Consider the following 22,743-nt stretch of genomic DNA (forward strand, 5'->3'; position numbering starts at 1 on the left):
TTTTAAATGTACATGGCAACAGATTAGGAGTGCATGATGATAATCAAGAACTTGAATTTTTTTTTCTATATATTGCAGAAGATTTATTGAAGCAACTTTTAAAAAATAATTTTGTTAAGCTCACAGTAGTGGAGAATCTGAAATAACTCAGTAGCGAGGAGGAACAAGAGGCCACAATTGCCTTAATACGACAGCACGTGTGAACTGAACATAGATCTAAATAGGACATAACCAGAGAATGAAAGATGCACCGGTTTACATCCTGGCTACTGTTTTTTTTTATGTTGAATTTCTGGCTACATTATGTGAAAAAAATATAAAATTTCAAATAAGCAAAATCTGATTTGAGAAAGTTCTAAAATGTACAATACCCTTTGCAACTAACCTCCAATAAACAAATTCAAACCTTTAAAAACTTCTGGCTACTAAATACAGGATGATCAAAAATAGGAATTAGCATAAGAGAAATAAATGTTATCCAGGTGACCAAATATAATGATTAACTGATTTGAAAGATTATGACTAAAGGCCTTTTATATGACACTGCTGATGTTCAAAATGGAAAATAAGGCCATAAAAAGGTACAGGTCATACATACTGTGGCCCGTATTTCCGATGCCTACGGGTGTGTACGAGCTGTGTACACACCCGTAGGGACATCGGAAATGCCGGTTTCAGGCATGCGAAGCGCACGTCTAAGTTCTTACCCGTTTTGTCTAAATTAACTCCCAGCTTCACGTCACGCGCACACTCTAAAAAGATATCAAAAAGATCCACCAGGTCTGTTGGTCCTGCCTTATGCTCTGGGTGAAACTGGACACTGAATATAGTAAGAAAAGAAACAAAGTTAGATCATCAATAGAGGACAAATTATATTAGTTTCTTGGAATTCTGTTGCATACCTAGATGCAAGGCCACAAAACAGCATAATAAATTATTTTCACGTTCTCACTTCAGAGGTCTCCAGCTTCAGGCAATGAACACCTGTGCAACCGATAAAGACCTCTGCAACAATCATCACTTCTTGCCCAACTGAACAGGTATGCTTATACACATAGAATGGGCAAAAAAACAGGCACACAACCACACTTAGCAGGTGATTCAAGAATTCATCTCAATGGTACACCTTACAAGTCTCCCAATCCAATTGTGATGATGCTCAATCACCTGTGCTGATGTTGAGGGGTTACAGTTATAAAGAGAGACTGAAGAAGTTGGGGCTTTTTTCATTAAAGTTTAAACAGTTAAGGGTGACTTGATAGAGATCTTCAAGATCTTGTGATAAGGTGAATAACACACTGGTCAGCAACATGGTAATGAGAGGGCACAATTTTATGATAACAAAGAATTGGGGAAGTGGGGGCAGAAATAAACTTCTTTACACAGGAGGGTGATTAAGAATGTGGAATGCTCTGCGACGAATCAGCAGAATCCATAAATAATTTTTATAAAAGGAAATCATATAATTGCTTAAAAAGTGATTTTAAAAAAAGTATGGTGAGTGAGCAGGACAGTGCGTTTAGACTAGATGACCTATGCACATAGTTGATGGGCTGACCAGCCTGTTGCTATGCTATGACTGTACTGGTTCTCAACTCCCAACACTGCAGGCAAAGCTCTCGACCGCAATGCTCCATTGCCCCGTCACAGATGATTCTAGATCCTTCAGGGTAACTTATAAAAGATATACAATCCCAATCTCAAACCTGCAACCACCACATTTAAGGAGATATTTCATAACTCTCAGCAAAGATATATTCCAGTGAGAAAGAAAGACTCTTAAGAGAAGGATGAACCATCCAGGGCTAACTAAGGAAGTAAAGGATGGTATCAAATTGAATACAAAAGCATACAATGTTGCGAAGAATAGTGAAAGGCCAGAGGATTGGGAATTTTTTTTAAACCAGCAAAGGACAACTAAAAAAATGATAAAGAGAGAGAAGATAGCTTATGAGAGTAAGCTAGCAAGACATATAAAAACGACAGTAAGAGCTTCTACAGGTACATAAAAAGGAAGAGAGTAGCTAAAGTAAACGTTGATTCCCCTAGAGGATGAGTCTGGGGAATTAATAATGGGAAACAGGGAAATGACTGAACAAATATTTTGTATCGGTCTTCACGGTAGAAGACACTAAAAGCATCCCAATAATGGATAATCAAGGGGCTATTGGGGTGGGGGGGGGGAACTTAAAACAATCACTATCACTAGAGAGAAAGTACTAGGCAAACTAATGGGGCTAAAGGTGGACATGTCCCCTGGACCCGATGGCCTGCATCCTAGAGTCTTAAAAGAGGTGGCTGCAGAGATAGTGGATGCATTGGTTGTAATCTACCAAAATTCCCTGGATTCTGGAGAGGTCCCAGCGGACTGGAAAATCACAAATGTAACGCCCCTATTTAAGAAAGGAGGGAGACAGAAAACAGGCAACTATTGACCAGTTAGCCTAACATCTGTCATTGGGAAAATGCTGGAGTCCATCATTAAGGAAGTGGTAGCAGGACATTTAGAAAATCATAATATAGTCAAGCATAGTCAGCATGGTTTTATGAAAGGGAAATCATGTTTGACAAATTTGCTGGAGTTCTTTGAGGATATAACGAGCAGGGTGGATAAAGGGAAACCAGTAGATGCTGTGTATTTGGATTTCCAGAAGGCATTCGATAAGGTGCCACATAAAAGGTTACTACACAAGAGAAGAGCTCACAGGGTTGGGGGTAATATATTAGCATGGATAGAGGATTGGCTAACTAACAGAAAGCAGAGAGTTGGGATAAATGGGTGATTTTCAGGTTGGCAAACTGTAACCAGTGGGGTGCCGCGGGGATCAGTGCTGGGGCCTCAACTATTTACAATCTGTATTAATGACTTGCATGAAGGGGCTGAGTGTAATGTAGCCAAATTTGCTGATGATACAAAGATAGGTGGGAAAGCAAATTGTGTGGAGAACGCAACGAATCTCCAAAGGGATATAGATAGGCTAAGTGAGTGGGCAAAAATCTGGCTTTGGAGTATAGTGTGGAAAAATGCTAGGTTAGCCACTTTGGTAGGAAAAATCAAAAAACAAATTATTTAAATGGGGAGAGATTACAAAATGCTGAGGTACAGAGGGATCTGGGAGTCCTTGTACATGAATCACAAAAAGTTAGTATGCAGGTACAGCAAGTAATTAGGAAGGCAAATGCAATGTTGGCCTTTTTGCAAAGGGAATGGAGTATAAAAGTAGGGAAGTCCTGTTACAACTGTACAGGGCATTGGTGAGACCACACCTGGAGTACTGCGTACAGTTTTTGTCTCCTTATTTAAGGAAGGATATACTTGCATTGGAGGCAGTTCAGAGAAGGTTCACAAGGTTGATTCTGGAGATGAAGGGGTTATATTATGAAGAAAGGTTGAGCAGGTTGGGCCTACACTCATTGGAGTTTAGAAGAATGAGGGGGGATCTTACTGAAACATATAAGACAGGGTAGATGCAGAGATGATGTTTCCCCTCGTGGGGGAATCTAGAACTAGGGGGGCATAATTTCAGAAAAAGGGGGCACCCTTTTAAATCAGAAATGAGGAAGCATTTCTTCTCTCAGAGTTGTGAATCTTTGGAATTCTCTTCCCCAGAGAGCTGTGGAGGCTGGGTCATTGAATATATTTAATGTGAAGATAAGACAGATTTTTGAAAGGTAAGGGAGTCAAGGGTTATGGGGAGCGGGCAGGGAAGTAGAGTTGAAGCCAAGATCAGATCAGCCATGATCTTATTGAATGGCGGAGTAGGCTCAAGGGGCCAAATGACCTACTCCTGCTTCTTATGTTCTTATGTAGTTGGATAGCTATAACAGAAATACTAAGATAGCAGAGGTCTATATCTGTATTAGAATCCCCATCCCCGCTAGTCCCATATATAATGACCACCACCTTATCACACTAAACCTTCATTAGGTGCAGGTGTTCATTCAATGGAAGAATGCCAAGCTCCAGATGCCAATATCCAACTTCTAAATTGAATCTAACTTCAGGCTTCCTGACTGCAGAAGGAAACTGTGGAAAGAAGTGCAGCCAGGATACAGCCCGAGGCAGAGAATGAGAATGCATGAGAACTGGCCATGGAAGTGAAGCAGTGGGCCCAATAAATTAAACAGCTTAGTCATGTACTGTGATAGCTTACGTACAGAAGGCTTCCAAGAAATTTGTAATTTTGAATTGCACTGTATTTAAAACTAGTAAAAAAAACTGTGAATCTTTTCTGCTCTCATGAAAACTGTTGCTACTTTAGCCAAATGAATCCAATATAACCGCCCACCAAAGAAAAATATAAAACTTATACAAAATCTTATCATTTAACAAAAATAATTTAAATGATGCAAGCTACTATAATAAAATTTAGAACTATTGCAATAATTCGACCTGGAGCCAAGCTTCCAACCCCATACCCTCTCCAGCACAAAGACTACCTTCTTCTATCTCTGTAACAAGACCCATCTGCTACTGAAACTCTCATCCATGCTTTTGTCACCACCAGGCTCAATGATTTCAATGAATTGTCTGATTACGCCTCTGTGAAGCATCTCGGGACATTTTTACTACATTAAAAGTTTTATATAAATGCATGTTGTTGTAATAACTGAAAAATTGAGAGAGGAGCAGCACATTTTGCTTTTCAAATGCTCACCTGAATAATGGTTTAGAGTTGTGAATTATTCCTTCATTAGACTGGTCATTAGCATTGGTGAACAGAACAGACCAATCCCGTGGAAGAGAACTTGGCTCAACAGCAAAGCCGTGATTCTGGGAAGTGATGAAGCAACGCTGTGTATCTTCGTGAATACAAGGTTGGTTATGCCCACGATTTCCATACCTATATATATTTAAAAAAACAAATTTATTCCTTGCAGAAAAAGTTCAGCATGCAAAGGAAAATAAAAGTCCTGCTGCTCAATGGCTGAGCATAATCACGAATTACCAAACGATCAGCTTCATTAAAACATTACATGGTAGGTACATGTTTCTGCCCGGCCATTCTTCAAGTTTCAGCATGTGTTACAAACCAACATTTTTAAACAAGCATCAAAAGTAGCTGGTTGAATAGTAATATTTTTGGTCTTGAATGGAGGAAAAAGCTCCTGGTCTGAAGATTGTTAATTGGACAAGAGTGACACACAATCCCTATTGAGATTCCCAGCAATTTAAAAGATATCAAAAATTTTAAGCACCGGATTTCAAAATACCAATTTTTAAGCAGACATTATCCCTTTGAGGACTGCGCTGGATTGCTTCAAGTGAAAAAGTTGGTATTCAGTCCTCAAAGTGCTAGGAAGTGATGTCACACCCACAATCCCCAAATATGTATTATCTCTGGTTTAACCTAGAATAAAAAGGCAACTGAAAATGGTTTATTTAGAACTGTACTAGAAACTGAGGAGGAAAGTGAAATGGTTTCACTTCACAAAATTACATTTAATTACATACCTTTTGTGAGAAAGTTTCAGTATCTATTTGCCAATGTAAACCTGGCATTGCAATCAAATCCTGAGAGCTAAAAACAACCTCCTTTCTCACAAACATCACGTTCCCAAAACACTAATACTGTGGGAAAGCTGCTACAATGAAGTTAAACTATTTTTGCAGATTAAATAATGATATTGTTAAATACCTTATAAATTAACGTCCATTTTTATATATAGCAATCATCTTTGTGAGCCAAGTCTCCTTTTCACTGTTTTGCATGAGACTAGTCAATACAATTTTACACTAAAATCCAAATAAATGCTTGTGGAGAACATCTATCAGAACAATAAATTGCAATTAAAACCTGACTTCAAGGTTAAAAACAAAATTCTTTGAAATTCCAAACAAACACCAGGATTGGCCAGCTGAAAGTCACTATTAGCCAGAATCACAGTATTACAACACAGGAGGCCATATGGGCCAAGGATGTCCCAGTGCTAGCACTTCACTGCAGCTATCTGAATCCATTCCCCTGCCCTTTCTATATATCTTTATTATAATATATCATCTTCTTTTTCAAATATTTATCCTATTTTCTTTTAAGTACAGTAATCTTGGAGCCTCTGCCTTAAGAGCTACTTGTGCTGAAGCAATCAGTGTTCTAATAAAAAAGCAAAATACTGCAGGTGCTGGAAATCTGAAATAAAAACAGAAAATGTTGGAAATACTCAGCAGGTCAGGCAGTATCTGTGGAGAGAGAAACAGAGTTAACGTTTCAGCTCGATGACCCTTGGTCAGTTCTGCCGAAAGGTCATCGATTTATTTCTTTCAGCACAGATACTGCCCGACCTGCTGAGTATTTCTAACATTTTCTGTTTTTATTTCAGTGTTCTAATAACCCGGTGTGAAAAATATTTTCTAACTTCTCCTTTGTTCTTCTAGTGATAATCCTAAATCTGTGCTTCCTTGTTAGCAATTCAGCAACCAGTGGAACAACCTTTTACGACTTACCTTCTGAAATCCTTTCATAATTTGGAAAACCTCCATTCAACACCTCTTAACTTTCCCAATTCCAGTGAAAAATGTCCAAAATTTTTCAAACCTCGTAACGATAACCTTTGATTCCAGAGACTATTCTGGTGAATGTTACTGTATCTTTCCTATGGCTCTATTATTATTATTCCTATAATTGGGGCCCAGAACTGCAAGCAATGCTCCAACTGTGGCCCAATTCATGGCTTGGACAAAGTCAGTATCACTGTTGCTTTTATATTCAACAATTTATGTACAAACCGCAAAATTCACTTTTGCCTTTTTATAGTCTTTTCCACTTACACGTCTACCTTTAAAAACCTATTAACTTACTCTCCTATATCTTTGTTAAGAGTCTTAATTAAGTAAATAGCAGAAGCTAATGAAGATACTGATACTAACAAAATAGTTGAACATATTAGGAGGGTGATTAACATTAAAGTAAATCAAAAACATCGATTCAAGTATACTGTCCCCACCACTTAAAATTCCCACTTTTAATGCAGGCAGTCGCTTCTATCGGCCAAAAATCGATAGCTATTAACTCTGGGCATTAACGTCAATTTCAAAGATAGTGTTCCATTTATTACTCACTAGCACCTTGTTGCACTGAATGCAAGAACATACATAAATAAATAGTACCATGTTAAGGTGCACTGAATGTAATAAAAGAGCCTCACTGAGGCAAACTTCACTTCCCTTAGACAATGACAGCTTTAATGAATGAGAAACATTGTACAGTTTGCAGCCAGTTGTACTTAAACAACGTTCAATGCATTTCATTTACTTTACATTGAAACTATAAAACAGCATATTGTGGGGATATCAGAACAGTCACCCAGCAGTTATAATTTTATTTACACCAGAGACACTTCAAGCCTTTTCTTTTCCAGCAACCATCTAAACAGAAGCTTTGTTAGGATAGCAACATCTACAAAGCCTTAAAACTGGATGAAGAGTAAGGCAGATTGAAAATCCATTTAGTTAATGGCTTAAAAGAACTGCATTGACACAGCAGCCCATCAGGTCAAAAAGTCAAGGTGCTGTGCACTCAATAAGATTACAGTACTAGAAATGAACACTACTACTACGATATACCAGCTATCTCATATAGCGGACAAATCACATTCGTACAAATGTGCCCGCTATAAGCAGTGGGGACTGTATAAGCAATGAGTAGCAACACCAAAATCTGCTCCATGATCCAACAGAAAAGTCTGTTTCTTATCACTACAAGTCTTCGAGACAATAGAATCAATCCTATAAAAGGCATTGCATTAAAAGGCATTGCATATCGATTGAATTAACAAAAAAATCAATTGACCCTTCAACATTTTTGTGGTTTAAGACTAATAGATGAAGCAAAAGCAAAATACAGCGAATGCTGGAAATCTGAAATAAAAGCAGAAAATGCTGGAAATACTCAGCAGGTCAGGCAGCATCTGTGGAAAGAGAAATAGAATTAATGTTTCGGGCCGATGACCTTGCATCAGAACTGGAAAAAGTTAGAGATGTAACAGGTTTTAAGCAAGTGCATGGGGCAGGGAAAGGGGGGATGGGAGGAAAGAACAAAAGGGAAGGTCTGTGATAGGGTAGAAGGCAGGAGATTAAATGGCAGAAGGTATGATGGTACAAGGTAAAAGGAGATGGTAATGGGACAAGTAAAGAAACAAAAGATGGGTCCAGAGGAGGTGTAAATGGGAATAGCAGAATCAACAGCTGCCATCTGAAAAAATAGGGGCAGAGGTTATAATCTGAAATTGTTGAACTCGATGTCGAGTCCAGAAGGCTGTAAGTGCCTAATCAAAATATGAAGTGCTGTTCCTCGAGTTAATAGATGAAGACTGTCTTATCTCAAAGGGAAAGAAAAAAACATTTCACATTATACATAGCACAAAACCAGCATATCCTTTTTCATTAATCCTCCTCCAGTTTCAAATTCAATAGTTTATATATGCAACTAAGTAACTTTAGTCTATGGTTCAAAACATGGATTACCAATAAAGTAATTAATTTTTTAAAAACTGCTGGAAACACTCAGTAGGTCAGGCAGCATCTGTGTAGATAACAAGACATGTTAACGTTTTAGGTAAAACTGGAGTTCTGACGAAAGCTCCATACTTGAAACATTAATTTGCTGTCCCGCCTGCTGAGTGTTTTTGTTTCAATTTCCAGCATCTGCAGTATTTTGCTTTTTGTTCATACTGAATGAAGTAATGCTCACTTAAAGGTCTACAAACATAGGTAATAGCATGATATTGTAGACCCTGAAGGTTCAGTCTAATGAAACATCACTCAAAACAGCTTTTTTGATACTTTCATTACCTCCTTTCTCCCTTTAGGTACCAACTCTTACTGGGGTACAGTTCCACCAGCACTGGTAGCCCTCAAGTACTTTGCCCAGTTCTTCACTATTAGCCTGGACAACTTGGGTCAGCATTCTCTCCAACTGTGGAATGTCCACAGCCAAGACCAATCCTGTCCTCACTCAGTATCTACACACTGTGCAACTCACTGGTTAAGAATGAGAACCCTGCCTAATGTCTCCAGCCCTACCCCCCCACCCCATCCAATGTTCCCCCTAAGGTGTACAGTCGCGCACCGATCGCGAGGTCCCGCGCAGGCTGCTCACCAGCTGTTCTGCTGGAAGAGAAATGGCACATGTGCGGCCGCACAGCAAATTTAGAGGGCTCGCGCAGGGGGGAAAAAAAATTAGAGGGAACATTGTCACCATCTCTTCCTAGCCCAGCAGTGCTGAGGCTAACTTTAGACTTAACTGAGATCAGCTAACTCAACTCAGACTAGGAATCAAACCTGGGACCTTCTGATCAGAGTGCTGCAGCAAGCAGTGTCTTTACCAACTAGGTCATTGAAGGAGATACTTATGAGTCTTCAATCCTCACAATAGAACACTGCCACAAGAAGAAAAAAATCAGAATTCCTGTGCACGTCTAATAAGTAGTTCACTTACTTCATTTTATACGTCTTGGCTCCAATTGCTAATGAAAGGATCTGGTGACCCAAACAAATTCCAAATAATGGCTTTGGCTTTTCTTCAGAAATAGCCTTTTTGACATTGTTAATTGTTTGTTGACAATACTCAGGATCTCCTGGCCCATTACTAATAAATAGCCCGTCAAACTCTGTAAAACAGAAAAACAAATATTAGTGGGAATTTCAAATAATTATCAATCCTTTCCCAGAACTTTTCCAAAAATCAGAGTAGTCATAGGCATTCATGGCCTTAATTTTAAAACTCAAGATATTATTTATTGAATGGAGGACGTCACAATTCGCTCTTCCACATTTTGCAATTATCATCTTAGTGTGCTTATCTTTGCTTTGATGGTTTAGAACTCTCAAAATGGTAAACAGAAGAAATTCACATACAATGAACATTTAAATTCAGCTTCAGTAACCTTTGCAAAGTTTCCAGTATTCAACTTAGAAATCTGCAAAAATAGCATTTGAAATCAATCAAATCCCAACATTTATTCCAAATATGTCTACAATACTAGAAATACCCAATTGCCCTAAAAAAATAGTATTTCAGATTGGTAATAACTGAAGATTATTTATTTATTTTTAAGCGCTTTAGAAAATCACAATAAAGCACTAGAAAAATAATGGATTCCTGCTGCACCTAAATTCTGGACGTAATTTTACACCCGTTTTGAATCAGCATAATTGCAGGAAATTCGCATGTTTAGCCTGGGGTCAGAGCCATAACGATGAACTACGATGTGTTCAGGTACAGGGATCAATAGATGAGCATAAAAGCTCAAGGAAATTCAGGCGTACTGTAATTATGTGCGTAACACACTTGCATCTGAGTTGCTTAACCTTTTACGCCAGGTAAAACACAGTACAGTTCAGTGTTGTGTCACACTGCCCATGGCGGGGGGGCGGGGGTGTGCAGAGAGGTAAGCAACTTAATATTCTCTTCTGTATAAACATTTTAAAAGGGCTAATAAGGATTATATCACTGTCTCATGATGTATTCTTTAATATAGTTCCTCACAATGTTAATATTTCCAATAATGCAATGGCATAAAGAATATTTCTGCTCACCGTTACTATCAAAAGGATAATCCCATGGTACCACAGTCACAGAGGCTCCTCTCGTACACAGGGATCTGATCTGGTTGTACTTCATCCCACAGTCCACTGCCATAATTTTCACATTTCCAGAGGGATTGTATACTTTGGGCTCCTAAGAAACAAAGAAAATAGCCTTTGCAGATCACCTTTGTAACTTAAGACGCAAAAAGTTAACTGACCAACAAAGATCAGCAGCTCAAAGGAATGTTTACTGAAAAAAATCTCTTGAAAATATTCAGCCTTTAGATGAAGTATGTGGGTGAAATTTAGTTTCATAGATGCATGTAAATAAAACCACTGCATAGCAGAAAAAAGTTGTGACCATTAGGGGGTGAGTGGGACATTTGGGACAGTTAGGTAAAGACAAAACTTCTATTTTGGGCACATTTCTACTGATGTTTTGCTAAGTTTACATCAAATAGAAAGATAGAAAAATAGGAACAGAATAGGCCATTCAGCCCTTTCAGCAGATATGATCATGGCTGATCCTCTATCTCAATACCATATTCCCGCTCTCTCCCCCTACCTTGATGCCTTTTGTGTCTAGAAATCTATATCTCCTTCTTAAATATATTCAGTGACTTGGCCTCCACAGCCTTCTGTGGTAGAGAATTCCACAGGTTCACCACCCTCTGAGTGAAGAAATTTCTCCTCATCTCAGTCCTAAATGTCCTACCCCGTATCCTGATACTGTGACCCCTTGTTCTAGACCCCCCAAATCAGGGGAAACATCCTCCCTGCATCCAGTCTAGCCGTGTCAGAATTTTATACGTTTTAATGAGATCCCCTCTCATTCTTCTAAACTCTACAGGCCTAGTCGACCCAATCTCTCCTCATACGACAGCCCTGTCATCCCAGGAATCAGTCTGGTGAACCTTTGCTGCACTCCCTCTATGGCAAGTATATCCTTTCTTAGGTAAGGAGACCAAAACTGCACACAGTACTCCAGGTGTGGTCTCACTAAGGCCATGTATAACTGTAGTAAGACATCATTGCTCCTGTACTCAAATCCTCTTGCAATGAAGGCCAACATACCATTTGCCTTCCTAACTGCTTGCTGCACCTGCATGTTTGCTTTCAATGACTGGTGTACCAGGACACCCAGGTCCCTTTGTACATCAACATTTCCCAATCTATCACCATTTAAATAATACTCTGCCTTTCTGCCGAAGTGGATAACTTCACATTTATCCACGTTATACTGCATGTCATGTATTTGCCCACTCACTCAACTTGTATAAATCGCCTTGAAACCTCTTTGCATCCTCCTCACAACTTACAATCCCACCTAGTTTCATGTCGTCAGCAAACTTGGAAATCCAAATCATTGATATATATTGGGAATAGCTGGGGCCCAAGCACTGATCCCTGCGCTACCCCACTAGTCACCGCCTGCCACCCCGAAAAAGACCCATTTATTCCTACTCTCTGTTTCCTGTCTGTTAGTCAATTTTCAATCCATGTCAGTATATTTACCCCCAATCCCATTTGCTTTAATTTTGCACACTTTTTTTTTTCAATTTTATTTGTCACATAACCAAATACAACAAGTGAAATCCAGGCAGTGAAATGCTTTTTTCTTAACAAGCCGAGCGCACCAAGCAGCAAAGGACACTTAACTGCCTGGTACGCACGGAGCCCGCAAAGACGGCAGCCATCTTCATCGGCGCCATCACAATAGAGTCCGCTCGCGCCTCGCTCCGCCTTTCCCGCACTCCTGCCCGACAATCTTCAGCTGCCGTGGTACCAACGTCCCGGGGCCTGCTTCTCCCTGGCTCTCCTTCCACCTCGTCTGACCTCCGAGCCTCCCGTGCTGTCCGACCTTCCAGGGCCTGCTTTTCCCGCCCTCGTATGTAATACTTTCTATGATATCAGCAATCGCGCAGGCAAACATCTGGAGTCCTTCAGGCATTTGCAGGGCAACTCTCTTAGCTTCTGCTTGTTTTATTCTCCAGACAGTCTTGTATATCTCAAAGTTGTAGTTACTGGGCAGCGCTCGTACAGCCGCCTGTAGCTGTTTGTAACCTCTTAAGTGGGACTTTATCAAAGGCCTTCTGAAAATCCAAATACACCACATCCACTGGTTCTCCCTTGTCTATGCTACCAGTTACATCCTCAAAAAACTCCAGTAGGTTTGTCAAACACGATTTCCCTTTCATAAATCCATGTTGACTTTGGCTAATCCCGTTGATATTTTCTAAGTGTCCTGTTATCACATCCTTTATAATAGACTCTCGCATTTCTCCTACTACTGATGTTAGGCTAACCGGTCTGTAGTTCTGTTTTCTCTCTCCCTCCTTTTTTAAATAGTGGGGTTACATTTGCCACCCTCCAATCTGCAGGAACTGTTCCATAATCTATAGAATTTTGGAAGATTTCCATGACTACCTCTTTTAGTACTCTGGGATGCAGATTATCAGGCCCTGGGGATTTATCGGCTTGCAGTCCCATTAATTTCTCCAGCACTATTTTTTTTACCAATACTAATCTCCTTTAATTCCTCCTTCTCACTAGACCCTTGGTTCCCTAGCATTTCTGGGAAGTTATTGGTGTTCGCTTCTGTGAAGACAGAACCAAAGTATTTGTCTTGTTAATGAAGCACCCGTATCTGATCAAAATACAGCAGCAGCACTTCGAAAGAGTAAACACATTCCGAACACTCTGTATCCTCAATGTCGGCTATTCTATTCCATTCCCTCCCCATGCCCAATTTTTTTCTCATCTGCTGAAGGCGACTTGTGTTTGTATAACTACTGCAACATCAGCAGCCCTCTGATACAGTCTATCTTCAGCAGCCAGCTATAGGATAGGAATACTGATGATAGCAGGAATCCTAGAACACAAAAGCTAATTGTAACACCCCACTGCTCTGACAGATCAGCTAACCTTGGGCCTCCCTAGTCTGTATGGCACTGCAGCACACCACCTTGCCTGAAACCCACTGATATTGGAGAGTTAGCTGCCATCCCCTTCGGTTACAGATCATAGTTTTCCCATTCATGCTTTTTCTTTCCCACTCTTGCTGTTCATCATAATATATACACTTATTAAAATGTGAAAATATTCAATAAGTTAAATAAAATATGCTTAAGGTATTCTCTATGGGACACTGTAGCTTCAAGTACAACCATTTACAAGTTTAAGCCATGGAGGGATTTGGAAACAAGGATGAGAATTTTGAAATCGAGGCGCTGCTTAACCGGGAGCCAATGTAGGTCAGCGAGCACAGGGGTGATGGGCGAACAGGACTTGGTGCGAGTAAGAACACGGGCAGCCAAGTTTTGGATGACCTCAAGTTTACGTAGGGTGGAATGTGGGAGGCTAGCCAGAAGTGCGTTGGAATAGTCAAGTCTAGAGATAACAAAGGCATGGATGAGGGTTTCAGCTGCTGAGGAAAGGGTGGAGACAGGCGATGTTACGGAGTTGGAAGTAGGCGGTCTTTGTATTGCTGTGAATATGTGGTCGGAAGCTCATTTCGGCATCAAATCTGACACCAAGGTTGCGAACAGTGTGGTTCAGCCTCAGACAGATGTTAGGGAACGGAGTTGGTGGCGGGGACTGAAAACAATGGCTTTGGTTTTCCCAATATTTAACTGGAGAAAATTTTTGCTCATCCAGAACTGTATGTCGGACAAGCAGTCTGACAATTTAGACATTGTGGAGGGGTCGAGAGAAGAAGTAGTGAGGTAGAACTGGGTGTCGTCAGCATACGTGTGGAAACTGACGCTGTGTTTTCGAATGTCGCCAAGGGGCAACATGTAGATGAGAAATAGGAGGGGGCCAAGGAAAGATCCTTGGGAGACACCAGAGGTAACGATGCGGGAGCGGGAAGAGAAGCCGTTGCAGGTGATTCCCTGGGTACGATTAGACAGATAAGAATGGAACCAGGCGAGAGCAGTCCCAGCCAGCTGGACGATGGTGGAGAGGTGTTGGAGAAGGATGGAGTGGTCAACCATGTCAAAGGCTGCAGACAAGTCAAGGAGGACAAGGAGTGATAGTTTACCTTTGTCACAGTCACCAAGGATGTCATTTGTGACTTTGACGAGAGCCAGTTCGGTACTGTGGCAAGGGTGGAAACCTGATTGGAGGGATTCAAACATGGAATTGTGGGAAAGATGGGCATGGATTTGGGAGGCAACAAGTTCAAGGACTTTGAAGAGGAAAGGGAGGTTGGAGATGGGGTGGTAGTTTGCAAGGACGGCAGGATCAAGGTTTGTTTTTTGTTTTTTTGAGGAGGGAGTGATGACGGCAGATTTGAGGGAGAGGGGGACAGTACCTGAGGAGAGAGAACCATTAACAATATCAGCAAATATGGGAGCCAGAAAAGGAAGCTGGGTGGTCAGCAGTTTGGTGGGAATAGGATCAAGGGAGCAAGAGGTGGGTCTCGTGGACAAGATGAGCGCAGATAGGTCATGAGGGGAGATCGGAGAGAAACTGGAGAAAGATGCAAGGTCAGGGCTAGGACAGGGGGGAACCTTAGAGTAAGTTTGGCCCAGTGGGCTAGGGGAAGGAAGGGAAGTGGCAGAGGCAGCTGAACGGATGGTCTCAATCTTAGAGACAAAGAAGTCCATGAGTTCCTCACAATTATTATTGGAGGTGAGGGTGGAGGAGACAGGGGAGAGGGGTTTAAGAAGACAGGTAGCAGTAGCGAATAGGAGGCAAGGTTTATATTTCATAAGTGCAGTTGTAAGAGAGTTTTTTTCCCCAGGGGCGGACACAGAAGGAAGTCGGGTTGGAGGGAGGTGGGGGGAGATGTGGGTGGAGAGCGATACAAGAAAGTGATCAGAGATGGCCTTATCTATGATTGACACGATGGGAGCAGCATGGCCACGTGAGATGGCAAGGTCAGGGGGGTGGCCGTGAATATGGGTTGGGGAGTTTACATGGAGGGAGAGATTAAGGGAGGATAGGAACTCAGAGGAGAGAGAGCATGATGAATTGAGATGGAGGTTGAAATCACTGAGGATGAGAAGTCGTTCGGTGCCGAGGCTGAGAGAGGGGAACAGTGAAGATATCTCGGTAATAAAAAAATTTATGGTACTTGGGTGGGCGGTAGAAGAAGAATTTTAAATGAGAGGTGAGAGGGGTGGAATAAGGCGAGATGCTCAAAAGGAGGAGAAACTGCCGGAGGAATAGGGGGACAGACCAAGCTGTGATTTGGTGATGAGAGCCACACCGCCACCACGGCGGTCCAAGCGGGGCAAGTGGTGGAAGGTATAGCCAGGTGGGGAGGCTTCATTTTAAGGGTCAGTAGTAGGGTTGCAAGATTCCGGGAATTTTTAAGAGAGGAAACTTTCCATGGGAATTTTTGGGAATTTCGTTTTTTTGCACACTGATGGTTCTTGTCTCTGACCCTTATATTATCTTTGTCATCAAAATAGACACTCTTCCATACAAATAAAAACAGGCTTTCAAAACTTTATTTAGGTTACAATTTTGAACTTTATTGAACCCTCCACAAAAAAGACCCATCTAAAATAAAAAGAGCATCAGCTTATTTAGCCTGTAATTTGTCCTTATTTTGTCCCTTTGAGTCTTCTACTCATGATTGCTCCTCCTGATTCTCTGACTCTGACGTGTCCATTTCCTCCTCTGTGTCACTGTCTAGCTGTGTGGTGGACACTTCTGTATCTGGCTCAATAAGTTGTAGGTTCGCCCGGATAGCCACCAGTTTCTCCACTCTCTAGTCAGCCTGTTGCGCACCTTTGTATGCGTATTCCTAAAAAGTGACCAGTTTCGTTCAGAGGTCGCTGATGAAGGTGGGATTTGGAGTATCACCGATGCAATGAGTGACGGCCTCAGATGCACGAAGTCACTTCCACCAGGTATGTGCACTGATATGCTTGCATGATTCCCATATCCCGTCCCCATTCCAAAGAACTTGCTTGGCAGAGAACTTTGCCAGACTTCCCAGAACTTTGCCCACATCCAGATTGAGGTGGCGAGAGAGGGTAGAAATCACACTAAGCGCTGTTGATCTGTTCTCCAGAAAGTATTGGTCTCCCAACATGCTTTGGGTCCAGCATGTATGCTGCAGCATGAATCGGCTTGACACAAAATTCTTGACGCGTCTGTATGAATTGAACAATTACCTTCTCCTCTGCTTTGAGCAGCAGGGATGTGGGTAGGGCAATGCTGATTTGTTCTTTTAAAATCAGCAAAAAGCCTGAGAACATCTGACAAGACAGCATCATCTCCTTCAATCTGAGCAATTGCAGATGCTACTGGTGAGAGTAGTTTAAGGCTGCTAACCACTCTCTCTCAAAACACATCATCCAGCAGTATTTTCTTGATGGTGGTTTCCATAACCCCAGACTGGGATATTGCCATTTCTTGCAGCGACTCCTTACCCTCCAGAAGGCTGTTGTACATTATGACAACCCCACCCCATCTAGTGTTGCTGGGCAGCTTCAGTGTGGTGTTCTTGGTCGTTTGCTTGGAGTTGTAGGTTGCTGCAACTACCTGTTTTCCCGACATACTTAACTTGCTTGGCTCTCTTGTACAGTTTCCACGGTTCTCAAACCCATGATGTCCTTGAGAAGCAGGTTGAGTCCATGAGCTGCGCACCCAATAGACGTAATAGGAGGGCAGGCCTCCTCCACTTGAGCCCAAGCAGCCTTCATATTCACAGCATTGTCAGTAACTACTGCAAAGACCTTTTGTGATCCAAGATCGTTAATGACCGCTTTCAGCTCATCAGCAATGTCTGTGCCTGTGTGTCTGCTGTCCTTCGTGTCTGTGCTCTTGAAGAACACCGGGAGAGGAGCGGAGACGATGTAGTTTATGATGCCCTTCCCTCGTACATTCGACCACCCATCTGAGATAACTGCAACACAGCCTGCCATCTCTATTGTTTCTTTGAGCTTTCCTTGGACTCGGTTATACTCAGCCTCCAGCAAATAAGTAGACAAAGCATGTCTGGTGAGAGGACAGTATGCAGGGCGAATAACATTGAAAAATCTCTTCCAGTACACATTGGCTGTGAGCATGAGGGGTGAGCCTGTCACATATACAGCTCAAGCAAGGCACTCATCTGCATTCTTCTGGCTATGGTTATCCATTGTATCAGAGAACCTTCCAAGTGGGCCAGGAGTTGCTGATAAGGAGCCTGATACTGAATGTGAACCATCATCTTCTTGAATGGAAGCAGAGGAACTCTGGGCTGACTGCTGTGAGCTTTGAGTGAAGTTGTTGCATTTGGATAAATGCTGCTGCATCTTTGTGGCATTCTTTACATATGGCTTTGTACAGTGTTTGCACATGTACAGAGTCTTTCCATCTTTAATGCCTGGGGTAAAATGCTTCCACACATCAGACGGTAAACGTGGCATTGTTCTATGCAGAGAAATAAAGGGCATTCGTCTGTGTCGAACTGTGGTCGATCAGCACGATTGCAACAGGGTGAGTAAATTTTTCCTGATGCTCCATGTGATGGAAGCATGACCTGTGCATGCACGACGCTACATCACCAATAGAGGGAGCTAATCGCTCATCCAACCAATCAGGACACATTTGTTCAGTCACACACAAAATTTGTAATTATTAAAACAAGCCAAGTAAGAAGATAAACATATATTGATTAAGAAATTCCTTAATAATTAAGATTCCATCTCTGTTAGTAATTTTAAAGAGAGGACCTGTGAAAAAAATGAAAGAAAACCAAAAAAAAAATAATATTATGCTAGCATGTGCTTTTTTGGGCAAAATTCCCAAGCTAAACTTTCCGTGGAAAATTTCCGGAAACTTTCCACCCCTTCGCAACCCTAGTCAGTAGCAAAGAAATGAAGGTTATGGTTTTAGTATTTCTGATGTCGGATAGGAGATTCGTGACTTGAATTTGACCAGGCAGTCTGACAGTATGGAGGTGGTCATGGGGCTGAGGAGTAGAGGAAGAGGTAGATCTGGGCATCACCAGCACACATATCAAAGCTGACCCCGTGCCTGTGAATGACATCACCGAGAGGCAGCTTGTAATTGAAGAGAAGGCTATCAAGGATCGATCCTTGTGGGATTTCTGTGGTGATGGTGCAGGGACAGGAAGAGAAGCTAATGCTAGAAATGAACTGGCTGCGTTCAGATAAGTAGGAGAAGACTGAACGTTTCAAGAACAGAAAAGGGAATTTATATGGTGGAAGCTGAGAAGCATTGGCCCAGTAATTCCGGTCCCAACGCGTGAGTACGGACGGGGTACTCATGCGTGGGCCCGTTGGAAGTGCCGGATTTTAGCATGCACAGCGCATGCGCGGAAAACCGGCATTTCCTCTCCTCTGAACCAAAGGGTTAAGAGGCGGTTCCCTAGCGACGTTTGAGGCAGCGCGTACGCGTTGAACTTCGTTTTTTTTTTATGAACAGGTTTGTCTGTGTGTGAAGGCCTCCACTTTTTACGAATGTAAAAAGCAGATGTAAGGACTTAGTTTTATAAGGTAAGTGGTCTAATAATTAAAGTTAGAATTTTTTTTCCACAGGTTTATTATTTTAAAAGAATTTACAGTAAGGTAAGAGTATTCTTGGACCCGATTTCTTGAAAAAAAAATTTTGGCAGAAATTTGATTAATTGTTTAAATTAGTTTTTTAAAGTTATTCAGAGTTAATTTAATTATTGGAATGTGTTTTTAAACTTTTATTTAAAGTTTAAGTAGTGTTTTGGGCGCCCGTACTTTTCATGAGTTTGACAGGTCTTATGTCTAACTCATGAATGGACTTTTGTAAACTCCCATTGGTTGCCCAGTGCTCACGTGATCCCAGCCGGCTCATCGCACTAAGTACGCCGCTGGATCACGCACGCACAGCGCGCCGGGAGCTGAACCGGGCCACAGACCCAAGCAGGCCCAGTCATAAAATTTCAGCGCGAAATGTAAGTGTAGGTCGGGGGCTTGCACCCGCGGGAAGCCCCCGACCCGAATTTCTGGGCCATTATGTTCAGAATAAGGGAACATGATTATAAACTTAAAAATGTAACTTAATGAGAAATTTCTTCATTTGATTACACCTCTGCCTTGGCACTTTTTTCATGTTAAAAGGTGGTATATAAATGCAAGTTGTTACTGCTGTAAATGCTTACTCAGCTAAGGCAGTCAAAATGAAATTGGATAAATTACTGATTTAGCAGGAATGGGGAGGACTCGGGCCTGAGTGGCAAGGAAATGAATAACAGCGAGTACAAGTCTTGAATGGTCTTTTTGCACTCCTGAATTTTACCTTAATGGAAACCTCCTTCACCAGATGTCTTTTGTTTGGATCATCATAAGGAAGACTGTTCTCGTCTGTCCCATCTATCACAAGCTTTCCCAGAAGTGTGCCTTTCTCCCGAATCTTCTTTGTTAGGCTTCTGGTATCTATTCCTATTAAGTTTAAGAAAGTAATATTATTGTTATTTCATATACCATCATAAGGCGGCTTTGCATTGGTTACATCTCTACTACTGTAATTTGTCACAGGGCATTACAGATACCGCGGCAAACGTGGGAGTCGAGACCAGAGTTGGTGAAACACAACTGCTTTAATCTACATCATGGCAAAGAGAGAGCTTGAAAAGCCCGCGCAACCACTTAAATACTCCCCAGACAGGAAGTGCTCCCGGCAGCCTGTCCCTGTGGGAAACAAGTTGCCGAAAGAAAGGGCCCCCGGCTGGGGGCGGCTGCTGCCGGCAGTGTGCCTGCGTAAACTGTCCATGCCGCCGTGAGCGGATTATGTCCAATGGTGGCGTGTCGCCACAAAGGCAACATTTTTAGTTAGACCCTACAAGTGCTAATATTCTAAATGTGGAGAAAATGCTTATTTCACTCTTGAATTTATCTTATAGAAACATTTTCTACAAAAAATTAATTAATGAAGGCCCTTCAAAATAACAATGAGTTGGTCAAAGTAATTATTTCTGATTTAAATGTACAGATATAAAAATGTAGTATGGGAAGCTAGTTAGTGTAACAAAATGCAGGTTCAGGTTCCAATTATTCTTCTCCAACTGTAGGTCCATGATCAACTACTCAAAAACAACAATGTTTTAACATTGTTCTTTGCTTAATACAAGTCAATGGAGAACAGGTCAACTTGGCTTTTGCTGCAATGTCATTGGAAAGTGTGCAGTAGACTATGCAGAAAAAAAATTTAGCTGGATTGATTTTTTTTTTTTTTTAATTGAGCAACCTATATGAAGGGCCATGAGATAAAGAGTGCACAGGATCACCAAGGTTGAAAAGAAATGAGGCAAGTCAAAGATTTAACTAGATACAGGCAAGCTCGAGCCACCAGCAAAAATCAGGAGCCGTTTTGTTAGGTTTTTTTTCTTCTCGTAGGTTTTTTTTTTCTTCTCGTAGGTTTTTTTTTCCCCAACAGTCAGGCTCTGGAAAGTCTCTCTGAAGCTGTTGCTGAGCTACAGAGACGCTTCCAAGGTACGGGCCAACTGTTTAGAAGCTGTTGCTAAGCAACAGTGTTTGTTGTCAGATACGGAGATGAAAAGCTCCGTATGCTTCAACATTAACGCTGGTGTGTCCGGCAGTTTTGAGGGAACGGCAACAGCTCGGTCCCGTCGGTGCCGGATAGCACAAAGTTTCCTGTAATAGGGAGTGCACAATAGCATTAAACAAATAAATGCTCGTGTGCCTTAACCCCTCATAACCAAACTAGAAAATCATTTCCAGCTGATTTGACTAATGACCAGGTCGGAAATTGGGATACCTCTGGGATACTGGCAACATGCATAGTAGCAGTACTGTATTCATTTCGAAGTCTGTGCATGCTGAACTTCAACACCTCAAGTGATAATTATGAATTTAATCAAATCTAAATGGTGCGAGAAGCAAAACTAGCTATTTGAGGTCCACTCCATCCAATCAGGTTTTAACTAATGTTAACAAGAACTGTTGTCCAGCATAGTTTGGATTCCCAAACAGTAACCAGTTAGTTTATGTAGGTCATCGGAGCTGCAACTACAGTTGATTTCAGTAACACACCTACTCAAGCACAAAGATTGCGAATTGGACAGCAGGTTATGTAAAGCAGGGAATTTAACTACCAAAGCCGTGTCAGCAACGGCTCTCTAACTAAAACAATCTCTGGTTTGGTCCCTAAAACCAAACACTTCATTGGATCCAGCCATACAGCCAAGTGAATGAGTCAACATAGAACAAACTACTTGGCTGCAATTGCCTCACTGATAATTTGCTACGGACATTAAGAGTTAATCAATTGTTCCAACATTTCTTTGCATTTCGTGTGAATGTATTATATGTTAAAAATGCATTCCATGTAATCCCCGTTTTGCAGGTATGTAGCTGTGATTGGGCATCTCAAGGTTAAAGTAGGCTGTGAAATTGCACGTTTTAAAAACACATGGTGGTCAACTTTCCCTAGCATTGTGTTTCTATCTCTAATCACCAGGTGGCTCCACAGCAATGCTTCTATTGGGTTGCAGAAGTTTACAAGCTGGGGGGTAAATTTCCATTCACAGGAAATTATATAATTTTAAAGGACATGAACTGATCCCTCCCCACCACCCTTTGAGAACATGGATATTTTTAAATTTTGCTATTTCTTACTTAAGCAGACTGGCCCTGATGCCAAGTTTGTTCATCCTCTCACCAATGTTGCCTGTAAGCTGCATGGAGCTCCAGGGGTCCTGTGGAGCTGGCTTTTCAATAGAAATACCTCGCATGCGCGAAAAAAAATTACAGCAAACATCGCCTCTCACTCAATTTTCTAATGAACTGTTGGTACCAGACCCACATCGTGGATCACTGTTCATAGAATCATAGAAATTTACAGCACAGAAGGAGGCCATTCGGCCCATCGTGTATGTGCCAGCCGAAAAAGAGCTATCCAGCCTAATCCCACTTTCCAGCTCTTGGTCCATAGCCCTCTAGGTTGCAGCACTGCAAGTGCATATCCAAGTACTTTTTAAATGTGATGAGGGTTTCTGCCTCTACCATCCATTCAGGTAGTGAGTTCCAGACCCCCCCACCACCCTCTGGGTGAAAAAAGTTCTCAACTCCCCTCTAATCCTTCTACCAATTACTTTAAATCTATGCCCCCTGGTGGATCCTTCTTATATATCTAGGCCTCTCAATTTTATACACCTCAATTAAGTCACCCCTCAGCCTCCTCTGTTCCAAAGAAAACAATCCCAGCCTATCCAATCTTTCCTCATATCTAAAATTCTCCAGTCCTGGCAACATCCA

The 22,743-nt window shown here is 41.6% G+C and overlaps 1 protein-coding gene across 3 annotated transcripts in view; it reads right to left on the minus strand.

The window, feature by feature from the left end:
* cad (carbamoyl-phosphate synthetase 2, aspartate transcarbamylase, and dihydroorotase) overlaps nt 1-22,743 on the minus strand; it is a 112,927-nt gene that overhangs the window by 75,001 nt on the left and 15,183 nt on the right. For all 3 annotated transcript variants that reach the window (XR_015079524.1, XM_085996984.1, XM_085996983.1), the window contains exons 4-8: nt 19,766-19,908; nt 10,538-10,679; nt 9,438-9,609; nt 4,659-4,844; nt 708-820 (exon numbers count right to left, since the gene is read on the minus strand). Coding sequence is in view for 2 of the 3 variants with exons in the window: in XM_085996984.1 (XP_085853110.1) it covers nt 708-820; nt 4,659-4,844; nt 9,438-9,609; nt 10,538-10,679; nt 19,766-19,908 (756 nt within the window). In the remaining variant the exon portion in view is untranslated. The remainder of the gene's footprint in view (nt 1-707; nt 821-4,658; nt 4,845-9,437; nt 9,610-10,537; nt 10,680-19,765; nt 19,909-22,743) is intronic.

This window comes from Somniosus microcephalus, chromosome 9 (genome assembly GCF_052327205.1).
Source record: "Somniosus microcephalus isolate GS21.2 chromosome 9, FLI_Smic_1.0, whole genome shotgun sequence".
Lineage (NCBI taxonomy): Eukaryota > Metazoa > Chordata > Chondrichthyes > Squaliformes > Somniosidae > Somniosus > Somniosus microcephalus.